Below are 12,500 nucleotides of genomic sequence, written 5' to 3' on the forward strand. Positions count from 1 at the left end.
TGACCAGGTCCAGTGGTGGTTCCACCGTGTGTGACTCGCCTGTGTCTCCGCAGTGTCCCGGTTCTCCAGCCCCAGACTGACGCCGCGGCTCAGCAGGAAACGAGCTCTGTCCATCTCGCCGCTGTCCGACGCCTCCATCGACCTGCAGACGATGATCCGCACGTCGCCCAACTCGCTGGTGGCCTACATCAACAACTCGCGCACCAGCTCGGCCGCCGGCAGCTCGTACGGACACCTGTCGGTCGGAGGCCTCAGGTGAGTCACATACTGTAAAACACACAGATGAATACGTCTCATGTCCTTGTTTCTACTTGTTTATCAAAGAAATATTAAGTACAATCAACAGAAAAGCACAAAGCCCATTTCCAGTTTCCTTTTACCTTCCCTGTCTCCTTCTTCCCTTCACTGCCTCCTTGCTTCCTTTCCTTACCTCTTCTTGTCTCTTCTATTCTCTTCTGTAACTCCCTTCGTTCAGTTCTCTTTTCTTTCCGTTCTCACATACTTCTATACCTCCTTTTTTTCCTACTCCTCCCTGTTTTCTAGATTCCCAATACTTTCATACCCCTTGCTTCCCATCTCCTTGTTTTCCTGGCTACGTCGTCACTTTCCTTCCCTACTTCCCTTTTCTGCCTCCTCCCAAGAAATACCAGTGAAACATTCCTAATCCTTCTCCTTGCAGCCCGTCCTTCCCGTTCCCTCATCCCATCAACCCCATGGCGTACCAGCAGCTCCTGTCCCAGCAGCGCGGCCTCAGCGCCTTCGGCCACACCCCGCCCCTCATCCAGCCTCCGCCCGCCTTCTCCAGCCGCCAGCCGGGCCTCGGGCTCTCCTCGCTGCCGGGCTGCGCCCACAGCGACCTGAAGGTAAACACACAGACATTAAAACAATATATATATATATACACACACACACACACACACACATATACATATATATATATATATACATACATACATATATATATGTGTGTGTATATATATATATATATATATATATATATATATATATATACACATATATATATATATGTATATATATAAATATATATACATATATATATATATATGTATTAGTGCCAATTAGAGTTTTTTCAGCCTGTTAAACTTTTTCTCAACATAAACTTGTGTAAAGTCAAGTTTCATTTTTCCTGATATGACACTGTAGAAATAAAAAATGTTGGAGTCTTTCATGTTATCTTCTCGTGCGAATATTTTTTTAAATTGGGATTCATTTATTTTTTATGTCAGCGCGGTTTCAAACATACAGCAACTTAACTTGACTATCGTTAAACCGAATGATAATAGTTGATTTCATTTTATTTATTATGTGTTTAATAGATTTCTGTTGGAAACATGTTTCTATCAGGAACTTCTGCTCCTGCAGCTGAAACATTTCTGTGTATCTATTTCTGTGTATCGTTTGTGGGGTTCATCAAACTTTCCGCTGCTCAATCAACCTTTTAACCAAATCTGTTATTTTGCTGCTTCGGCCTCAAACTGTTTGTTCTACTCCGCGTCGTCGCCTGGTCTCTGCTGGGTCCCAGTTTACTGGGTTATGGTTTGTGTGCAGAGGCTGGAGGCGAACCCGTCATTTCCCTCCGCCCACACGGTCGTCAGAGAGTCGTGTTAATCTCAGAGAGGTCATGGATGTGAGAGAGGTCACCGAGGGCACGTGGAGGTGGAGACAGTCGCCAGGCTTGCAGCGCCGAAGATGTCCGATTGGACAAGGACTGAACTTGAGCATGAATTCCCTTTGTCACGTGTGCTCGTCTCTTGTCCGATCGGCAGCAGCTGGACTTCCATAGTCGGAATTATCTATTATCTATTGCAACTAACCTCTATAGACGTACTGATTTAAATGACTCGTTATCGTCGTCTTTACATTATTCATCTCTAACGAGCAGAAACATTTTCTTCCATCAGATCTAATGAAGTGAATCTTCTCCTCTGTCCTCAGAACCACGGCGGCGACTCGTCCGTCAGCAGCACAGTCGACCACATGATCCCCAAGAGGTCAAAGGTCAAGAGTGAAGCCGAGGGACTGAGGCCTTCGTCTCCGTGTTCACCGGTATGAGAAGAAAAAATTCATTATCGTACAGAATCTCATTTTAACTTTTGGTCGATGGAGACTTGAATCTGAATTAGCAAGTCTGAGCTGCTTTTTGTTTGTTGTTTTTTCCCCCCAAAAAATTCATTATCATATTTTGGAAATACAGGAAATGTGTTATTTTTTAAGTCTGTTTGTTGTTTAGACAGACAGGAAGTGATATTCATGGGGAACCTTTTAAAGAGTGAGGACTCTTTTGGTAGACTTGTAGGAGTCGATGAAGCGAAGTGATTCCTAGAAAAGAATCTGCATCTTCAAGTGATGAGCGGTATTTGTTTGTGTTGTTGAGTGTGCGTCCCGCTCCGTGACGTACAGTAACCCACAGTTACCCGCGGCCCCAGGGAGCCTCAGCCCCCCCGACCCCCGACCCTCTTGTAAAATATGTCTCAGATAAAGAAAAACTCCACATGATAAGAGCTTTGCATCCACTCATTTGCACGCCCCTCCTCCTGCTCCCTCTCTCCCTCGCCACTGTAAACTGTGCCACAGCACTTCATTTTCATGAAATATTGGCTCGGCTTTATTGTCATCTGAGGAGCCTTTTTTCTATCTTTCTTCCTTTTGACAAATTTGCGGCTGCTCTCCGATAGCGAGGCAGGTTTGGACTTGATGCATGGGGACGGCGGTGCGCGCCGTCGTCCTGGGGCCCCCAGAATTGATGAAGATAGTGTGCGTGGGGCAGAGACAAACATGCTGCAGTCAGCAGCTTGTGTTCCAGCGCGTGTGTGTGTGTGTGTGTGTGTGTGTGTGTGTGTGTGTGTGTGTGTGTGTGTGTGTGTGTGTGTGCAGGGAGCCGGTGGGACGAGCCATGTGTCAGTTTCTGCCTTAACTGTCTCTGTGAGGACAATGCGAGTTTACACACTTTAAACCAGTGAGAACGTTTCTGTCGGAGGAAAGTGGAGACGTTTAGGGAAAAAGTGAAAATGTCTTTGAAAGAGAGGAACAGTGTTTGTGGGGAAAAGACGCTTTAGAAAAAGAATCACGTTTTGAAAAACGTAATACGTTTTTGAAAAGAATCACACTTTTTTAAATTGAGGACTTTTTGAAAAAGTTCCATTATTCCAGGAAAGTCAGGACTTTAAAAAAAACTGTGGACATTTCGGCAAAATGAGGACTTTTGGAAAAGTCAGTACTTTTGGAAAAGGACATTTTGTAATGTAACAACAGTGACAATGTTTTTGGAACATGGACATTTCATGTTAAAGGTTTAATCAGATTGAAGGTTTGTAGGAAGCCTCAGTGTCCTCGTGTGTTTTTATGGATATGTCAGATTCTTTATATTTCTCATCTTCTCAGTGGAACAGTTTCCACCTGTTGAACAGCCTCAGTCTGACGTCCAGTGCGATCACACGCTCGGATCATTTTTCTGCTGTTTGAAACACTGAGTTCACTTTGTGGTATTTGTTTCTCGCGGCTTCACGCTGCCTGATCACAAGCTGAAGCGAGTGATGTAAACTCGAGTCACGTGTGTGCGTCTGTGGTGGAAGTCGTCAAAACAAATGTGATTGCGAGCTCTTCAACTCCGGCGCGGCGCGATGAAACCGTGTGAGCGTCGCTCTGTAATTTACCGTCCCTGGTGTTCAGGAGGTAAAACACATGATTCCTAACAGCTGGATCTGAGGCGCTGAACTGTTCCACATGTGCTCGGTGCAAAACACGAACATCGATGGAAAATCGGAGGAGAAAAATGGAAAATTAATGAGAAGAATTTAGAAACTAATCGTCTGTGTTTTTTCTCACAGAACCACCACGGCAGCTCGTTGGACCTGAAGGACGAGGTGGACCGCGACGACTGCAAACAGGAGCCCGAGGCCGTTTACGAAACCAACTGCCACTGGGAGGCCTGCAGCAAAGAGTACGACACGCAGGAGCAGCTGGTGCATGTAAGTGAGAGCGTGATATTAAAAATGAACAAGTCAAACGTCCTGTAATCTGTCATCTGAAGCTGCGTGCCTCTTCGTCTGATTGAACCATATCAGACGACCAATTCCTCAGGAAAATGTTTACTGACGTTATAGATCAAGTTCTCCCAGAGGCGCCCCCTGCTGGTCAGTACAGACAATACAGGCTACAGACCTATGGTTTTAATTTATTATTTGAGGATATAAGAATGGCCTGAGACTGACTCGTGATTGGTCGAGTGCGTTTGTGGGCGGGACCTCGATATTGTGGCGCCACACCACATTACGTAATTCGCGCAAAATGGCGTAAGGAAGTGGACACGTGTCCGCCATCTTTATCAACGTCCGACTTATTTTTGCTTATGAAGTTCACGCTGCAGCGTTTGGATGTTTTACATAACTCTGCATAAAGTCCCACAGTACTTTGTGAACTTGTTGGTGTCAACGGATCAGAACCTCTGAGATAAGAAAACAGCCTCCGAACCCTCAGTTCATTCTTGCGGATACATGTTTTGAGGTTTTCCAGTCCGTCCTCTTCACAACAAGCAGCGTCTTGGTTCAAAGGGTCTTAAGCATTCCACACTTCCACTGGAGCACAGAGAGAAGAGGGGGATTAGCGAGGGTCTGGGGAGGTAGCTGCAATCCGCCCTTCATTAAACCCGGATTCTACTTTCTGTCCCATGAGGCACCTCTCCGCCGCCGCCGCCGCCGCCGCCTCACCTCTGCGTCTGTTTACAGACGTCGGAGCAGCTACGTGCGGCATTTCCAAACATCGGTGTTTCATCGCCGACGTGAGTCCGATGCTCTGAAGTGGTTCCTGTAAACAAAAGGAGACTGCGGTCGGGACAATTGTGAGCGGTGTTGTTACAGTTCTATTGTTTCTGACTAATTAAGTCCACATTTCCCATAAACCCCATCACTTCCTTTCCTCTCCCCGGCAGAACTCCGCTGGTTTTCTCTCTGAGAGTTAAAGATAAACATGTAAGGAAAGTTTTAAAGACTAAAGTCTGCATAGTTTCCACCGCAGGAACTTTTCCCAGGAACCTTTGCAGGGACCAGGGTCTAAATAAAGTTCCAGAGAAACAGTAAAAAGTCTCTGTTTGGGGGTGTGATACTTAACGAAAGTACAGGAAACTTTGGGGGTGGGGCTTGCAGCGCTGAAGATGTCTGATTGGTCGAGTACCAGTTAATCTCTGCAACAGCTCGTTCGTGTTCACCTCTTTTCCAGCGTTGACTAATGAATCTGATTTGCAAAGTAAATCAACAAACCTTCCTCCATATTGTTGCTTTATTTATGTCAACACAATGGTGGTATAGTCATTTGATTTAGCGCCACCTGGTGGACTGGAGTGGAACAGCTTGTTGTTGCTCTGGCAGATTCAGTTTCTTGCTTTAAAACAATAAACCTTAAAAAAAGATTTGTAGTTTCACATTGTGGATTCTTCTCTCTGATTTGTCCTGACACAGTAAAGAATCAGTGCTAATTAGTGCGACTGTGACGCTTCTTCTCCTCCGCCGCTGCTGCCGTCCTCTGAGATTTACACTGAGAAGATGGATTTCTACAGAAAAATCCTGCTGAGAGCAACATGAGAGGCTCTTAGTGGACAACTCTCTCCAGAAAAACCTCTCATTTCTCTGTGTGTGTGTGTGTGTGTGTGTGTGTGTGTGTGTGTGTGTGTGTGTGTGTGTGTGTGTTCGTGTGTGTGTGTGTCTGTGTGTGTGTGTGTGTGTGTGTGTGTTCGTGTGTGTGTGTGTGTGTGTGTGTGTGTGTGCGTGTGTGTGTGTGTGTGTGTGTGTGTGTGTGTGTGTGTGTGTGTGTGTGTGTGTGTGTGTGTGTGTGTGTGTGTGTTCGTGTGTGTGTGTGTGTGTTCGTGTGTGTGTGTGTCTGTGTGTGTGTGTGTGTGTGCGTGTGTGTGTGTGTGTGTGTGTGCTCCACAGCACATCAATAACGACCACATCCACGGAGAGAAGAAGGAGTTCGTGTGCCGCTGGGACGAGTGTTCGCGGGAGCAGAAGCCCTTCAAAGCTCAGTACATGCTGGTGGTTCACATGCGCCGACACACGGGGGAGAAACCACACAAGTGCACGGTGGGTAACGGACGGTAAAGGATGGCCTCGCCGCCCCCGCGGGCCCCCGCGGGCCCCCGCGGGCCCCCGCGGACGGGCCCCTGGAGGGCGGCAGCCTACACTCCTCTAAACACTGTATATACATGTCTGTTCTCACACACACAGAGTGTAAAACACACAAATGCACACAGACACACCCCTGGGACGACGGGAGTGAGGATCCTTTCTTTTTCAACTCGTGGACGATGATTCTCACACATTAATGTCACAGCAGTTATTTGATGTGATTTGTTTTCTTCTCTGTTCCTCTGCAGTTCGAGGGCTGCGCCAAGGCCTACTCCCGCCTGGAGAATCTTAAAACACATCTGCGCTCGCACACCGGTGAGAAACCGTACGTTTGCGAGCACGAGGGATGCAACAAAGCTTTCTCCAACGCCTCGGACCGAGCCAAGCACCAGAACCGGACGCACTCCAACGAGGTACACACCTTTAATCCTTCACTCTCCGTCCTCGCGCGCTTCCTGAAAGTTTCCAGGATGAATAAAGCGTCAGTTCACCTTTGTCTGCGGCGAATGGCCCAAACTTCCTTCACACAGAGATCATTCGATTTGAAGGCAGCGCAGGCGGATTCTGCCTCCGTACAGGTGATGACAGTGTGAGTGTGTGTGTTGCTTCAGGGCCCCTGTGTACGTCTGTGGGTAAGTAATGAGGTGTAGACATAATGAGCACGACGGCCCACAATGCATTAGGGCGAATCATGCTCAGCCCCCGCAGAGTGGGACCACCTGCGGACGGCGGATAGAAAATGAAACTTGGAAGCGTTTCAGGAAGCTCGCCGCTCATCCATCAGCGGGGCTGCGGAGCGGGAATTCAACGCCACCGCAACCGCAACACACACACAGACACCATCACATAGCATGAACTGTGCTCCAATAAATCTAAGTCCAGCTACAACTTTCATTTCCCAGACGGATTCTTTAGATAACACTCTGTCGCCTGCATATTTCTTAATATCTGCAGAAACCCTACGTGTGCAAGATCCCCGGCTGCACCAAGCGATACACGGACCCCAGCTCGCTCAGGAAGCACGTGAAGACGGTGCACGGCCCCGAGGCCCACGTCACCAAGAAGCAGCGCGGCGACCTGCCGCCCCGGCCGCCGGCGCCAAGGGAGAACGGCGAGAACGAGAAGGGGCCCAGAGAGAGGATGCAGAGGGAGGACAAGATATCGGACAACGGCTCCCCCAGAGGCATGGAGGACTACCTGCACCTCGAATCCATCAAGACGGAAAACTCTGTGGTAAGATCTGATGCTTGATGACGTCCGACTCGTTTTTCTTCATACTAACTATTCTACACTAACAGCTACACTATTAACTTTAACTTAAGAAGTGTCTGTCCTGTAAATAACAGCTCACGTCTTTATCTTGACCTTTCTGCTGCTTGGTGCTTGATTCTCTGCATTTCTCTCTCCCTTGACTTTCCTCATGGACAGACCTTGTTGAGGTGAGCTCCCCTGTGACAACATCCATCACCATTTTACACCATCGCTTAATTTGGTTTTCCACTTTACATCATCGAATAATCAAATTTCATTCCAAAAATGCTAAATAACCTTTATTTCTGTGAATAAGTGATTAAAAACAACACCACTGATTAAAGCAGTTTTCAGAACTAAACGAGAAACTAAAGAGTTTTTCGTTTTCACATATGAAGAACTCAGCAGGAGATGGTTCGGGTCCGGCATCGCCACAACAGCGGGAACATTTCTGTAATATTCAGACGATGAAGTGGCGTCTTTGTTGAGCGCCTACTCTCCGTGATTATCCTTATTATTCCTGCTGTATTCTCACTCTGACATTTTCAGAAATTTTACTTGCGGGCAGACGTCTATGGACATTTACCTTCTAACATCCAACAACCTTTTCAATTCAGGAAAATGTCCCGACTTCGGTGCAGGTCTGAAGGCAGCTTTAAGGAACCTATTACGTCTCTTAATATTTGACATATCGTCTCACTCTCACTGAAGAAACAGGGATTTAGTCACTAAACTATCCCACTCCGGCTCGTGTCACTTGAGACGTCACTGTTCCTGCACACAGGCAGTTTACAGCTACAGTGGAAACCTATCAAACACCCGTCAGGAGCCTGAACATGATAAAAGCCACTGCAGGATTAATATTCAAACTCTGGGAATTGGCTGTGGTGCTCTGTGCAAACAGAGCCAGCGATCAAGCTGTGATCAAGATGGAGTCTGCAAGGAAACAGAGGCGAGGCCGATTCGAACTGGATACACACTCTAAATTGTCCTTAAGCTAGAGAAAGGCAGGTGTATACTCTTTTACAACAAGTGAATCCATTAACCTGACATCAATGTCAATGTTAGTATTGAGCTTTAATTTAGTCTCTGACAAGAGACGAGAAAAGCTTAATACTCACCTCCAGTAAATGTAGAAAAGCCTCCACCCACAGAGGACGAAACGTGAGATCACATCTCGTGATGATTGGCCCGGCGCTCTGGCTCGGGCTCAAGCAGTCTTTCATCCTGCCCATTTCTAATTCACAGACAGACTAAGACTGTCTGTAATCTGTGGTGCGCCCCCAACTCTTCACCCCATCCCCCCAAAAAACACTCATTATTTACAATTAAGCCGGGAGGATAAAAGACCCAATGATTCACTGTTCTTCGTGCCATGTTAACCACTGCTCCACTTTTGATCTGGTAAAGAAAAACAGCTTTTTAGAACAAATAGCTTCTGCTTTTCTCAGACTCGTTATCGTTTTCTTCTCTCTCCGCGTCCTCCCTGTTTTCCGCATTCATCCATCCCTTTCTCACTTTGCTCCATTCTCCCATTCCTCTTTTCTAGATGTATCAGTCCAGCCCTGGCGGTCACTCATCATGTAGCAGCGAACCATCACCACTTGGCAGTGCCACCAACAATGACAGTGGAGTAGAAATGGCGGCGCACAGCGGGGGAAGCCTGGGGGACCTCAGCACCCTGGACGAGCTGCCCTTCGTGGAGTCCTTGGGCTTTGAAGATTCCACGGGCGGTGTCGCGGCGGTGGGTCTCCACTATCGAAAGCAGCTCGGCACCATTCAGCTCCTGGAGCATCTGAAGAAAGAGAAGCTGAAGACAGTGAGGGACTCGTGTCGATGGGCCAGCAACACAACCCCCCCGGTCCTCGGCACCAAGCTCCCACCCATACCAGCCAGCGGTGAGCACTTAGGGGCAGCAAAAGTCCACAACAAGTTCTCAATATAAAGATTTTGGTGGTTAAGAGTTGGTTAAAGAGAGACTGAATGGAAAGATGATCAAGTGTCCAACATTTTCATCTGTTCATTCACAGGGTCCCTCCTGGAGAGTCCAAGTATGGGTGGAGGTCTGGTGTCCTTCCCTGGTTCAGGCTTGGGTAATCTGAGCTCTGGTAAATCAACTCTGCTGGAAAACCTTTCAGAGCGCCGTGACAGCACCTCCAGCACCCTGAGCTCAGTTTACACCCTCAGCCGCCGCTCCTCCGGCATCTCCCACTGCTACTCTAGTCGGCGTTCCAGCCAGACCTCACAGTACGGTGCCAACCGCCCCAGCAATCTCAGCTCAGCTGACTCTTATGACCCCATCTCTGCCGACATCTCACGACGCTCCAGTCAGACCAGTCAATGTGGAGGAACCAACGGTGGAGCAGGAGGATGGGGTCTAGGCAGCCCCCTCAGCCTGACACCAGCCCAGCACTACCGCCTCAAGGTGAAATATGCGGCTGCCACTGGGGGTGCACCACCTACACCGCTTCCATATATGGACCAAAGGTGTTTGAAGACCCACACAGCCCTTTACGGTGACCCCCAGGAATCCACCACCAACAGAGGCCTGTCTTCCAGGCAGTACAGCAGCCATACCACAATGAGCATGATGCCCCACGAGATCCCATCCAACAACCCCCGCAGAGCCAGTGACCCTGTCAGACGGCTGACCATAGATTCTCTTAGCCAGCCACAAATGCAGCGCTACAACAGCATGGGAACACTGACTGGAGGGGCGACCATGCAGCCCTATCCCCCTCCTGCACAAGATCACCGTCATTTGTCCCAGCAGGGCTGCTCAGATCTCCACCGATACTCTTACACCCTACGACCGCCAAGCATTTCTGAGAATGTCAGCATGGAGACGATGACTAATGACATCGCAGAGGAAGACCTGATGCTGCCTGACTTCAACACCGACAATGGAGATGCAACCTGCAGAGTATCGGCCAATCAACAAGATTTCCAAGGAAACCCCCATCCCCAGCAGAAGTCGTACCATCAGAGAAGGACAGCTGTCGTGAATTCCAACATTAACCTGACCACTCAGGTCATGGGTCCAGGGCAGCAAGGACAGAAGTGTTCGTCGTCACAAAGGGCCAACGTCCCCGTCTCTTTAGGACTCGTGGATGTCGGCGAGCACAGCTCCAAAGCACAGGTCCGAGGGAACCTGGCTGTGCTCCAGCAAAACCAGAACTTTGGATCCTTTTACAACAATCTTAGCTCCAACCAGCAGATGATTCAAAACATCGCCAACACAGAACAGCAGAGATGCAAACTGCTGAATGCTGAGCCAGGAGCAAATGGCCTGCAGCATCAGAGGTTCCAGCAGTCGTCCAATCTCAACGAAGCAGTTCGTGTCCAGTGTCGGTTCAACGAAGGGATCGGTTCCTATGATAAGAATGGTAACACCACCTTTCCGACCTGTAGCAACACAGCAGGAGTGAGCGGGAGCCTGCTGAGCCCCACCTGCAAACAGGAGCCGGTCGACATGCACTTTGCTGATGCTGGATTTCAGCCTGTGCAAGTTAAAATTGAGGACTGTGACGGACCCATAATGATTTCAGATCAGCAAAATTGCAATATGATCTCCCAGAATCCCTTGCAAACTGGGAATCAGAGCCATCTCCAGCCAAGGCCACCGACAGAACCCAAATCTCGAAACAGGCGCCTTTCAGGGCCAAAGTACTCGAGTAATTCTAACCCAGAAGTTGCTTCCAAATTATCCAACAACGGAGTTTTAGGGCTTCATTGCAACTCTGATGACAATATCATGTACTACACAGGACACATTCAAGTATTTGAGACGAACGGGAACTTGGACCATCACGTTCCTCCTGTGGTGAACGGGCCTCAGTTTGAAAATGATGCGGCTTCTCCCGGTCCAGCTGACAACCAGGCGTCCAGGACCGTAGACTGTAACGCAGCCCTGGAACAGGCACAGATAGACTTTGAGAGCATGCTCGACGACGGGGATCAGTCCAGCCTGATGTCGGGAACCCTGAGTCCGGGTCTGCTCCAGAATTTGTCCCGTAGTTCCTCTCGCCTGACGACGCCGAGGAACTCAGTCACGTTGCCCTCGGTGCCGGCAGGCACAGGAAACATGGCCATCGGCGACATGAGTTCATTGCTGACTGCTCTTGCAGAGGAGAACAAGTTCCTCAACTCCATGTCTTAGTCACATGTTGCAGAAACATGACAGAAATTAATTTGCAGAAGTTTTTAAGTCCGTATGCACAATAAACATTGAACCACAAACTTGAAATGTGCCAAAAAGCCTCTGCAGTGTGTGACTCTTGTTTTCCTGTCCAGTCCCATTTGTCATCAATTAAAATGGCAATTTTCTATCTTTTTTAAAAGCCATATTTTTGTTGTTTTTTGCCTTAGGTAGTAAAAAAGAGTTCAGTTGTTGTACAGGTCTGCAGTAAGATCAGTTTACCAAGTGCCTGGCTCCGCCAAAAGCATAGGACTACATTTAAAATGTGGAAATGCAACCAGGTAATTGTCTGACTCCTACATATTTGAAACAAAACGTCATCGCCAACTTGTTCGACACACGTTTTTACACTGTAAATTACTTGAAATCAACTTTAGTTTATCACGTTTCTGCTGGAGGAGAAAACTGTTTGATCATAACCTTTGTTTCTCCATCAGCATTTTGAGTTTACAGTCACTGTCCTCAGTGAGCCATCGTTTGATTGCTGCTTCGCTGCTGAGATTAACTGTGACACCTCGGCGTCCGGCATCAGAGACTTGATATGTGACTGGAATTATGAACTCGCACGAGCAGAAGATATGGATTCAAGCATCTGAAGAGAGAATCAAACGTTTTCCTTTTGTACATTGTTGTACCAGTTGTTGGTTATATGTAAATATCATTTGTACATTTTTTTTTAAAATACAACATTGATTTTTTTAAACAAATATCATTTGTACAGATCTTTTTTTTAGATGTTTCCTATTAATTGTCCGCAACAGCTCTAGAGCAAATCATTCAAACTAAACAGCAAAAATAAACTGAATCTGCTATTTGAAAATTATTTATGTGGTTTCCTGATCGGCCATCGATATATTGTGATTAGCCACAAAGGCCATTTTTGTTGGGGTTATGGAAAGATCATGTTTGGG

The 12,500-nt window shown here is 47.6% G+C and overlaps 1 protein-coding gene and 1 long non-coding RNA gene across 2 annotated transcripts in view; one reads left to right on the forward strand and one right to left on the reverse strand.

Moving 5' to 3' along the window:
* Positions 1-11,630, forward strand: part of LOC118316726 (zinc finger protein GLI2-like) — a 55,899-nt gene extending 44,269 nt beyond the window's left edge. Inside the window, exons 6-14 of the mRNA XM_035644836.2 lie at positions 54-255; positions 680-863; positions 1,957-2,067; positions 3,849-3,989; positions 5,946-6,095; positions 6,389-6,553; positions 7,095-7,373; positions 8,941-9,289; positions 9,422-11,630. Coding sequence (XP_035500729.2) covers positions 54-255; positions 680-863; positions 1,957-2,067; positions 3,849-3,989; positions 5,946-6,095; positions 6,389-6,553; positions 7,095-7,373; positions 8,941-9,289; positions 9,422-11,550 — 3,710 coding nt within the window. The 3' untranslated portion in view covers positions 11,551-11,630. The remainder of the gene's footprint in view (positions 1-53; positions 256-679; positions 864-1,956; positions 2,068-3,848; positions 3,990-5,945; positions 6,096-6,388; positions 6,554-7,094; positions 7,374-8,940; positions 9,290-9,421) is intronic.
* LOC118316908 overlaps positions 1-12,500 on the reverse strand; it is a 26,357-nt gene that overhangs the window by 136 nt on the left and 13,721 nt on the right. The window contains exons 4-5 of the long non-coding RNA XR_007031721.1: positions 723-857; positions 1-235 (exon numbers count right to left, since the gene is read on the reverse strand). The exon at positions 1-235 is cut by the window's left edge and continues 136 nt beyond it. This is a non-coding gene — a long non-coding RNA (uncharacterized LOC118316908). The remainder of the gene's footprint in view (positions 236-722; positions 858-12,500) is intronic.

Source organism: Scophthalmus maximus, chromosome 1 (assembly GCF_022379125.1).
Source record: "Scophthalmus maximus strain ysfricsl-2021 chromosome 1, ASM2237912v1, whole genome shotgun sequence".
Taxonomy (NCBI): domain Eukaryota; kingdom Metazoa; phylum Chordata; class Actinopteri; order Pleuronectiformes; family Scophthalmidae; genus Scophthalmus; species Scophthalmus maximus.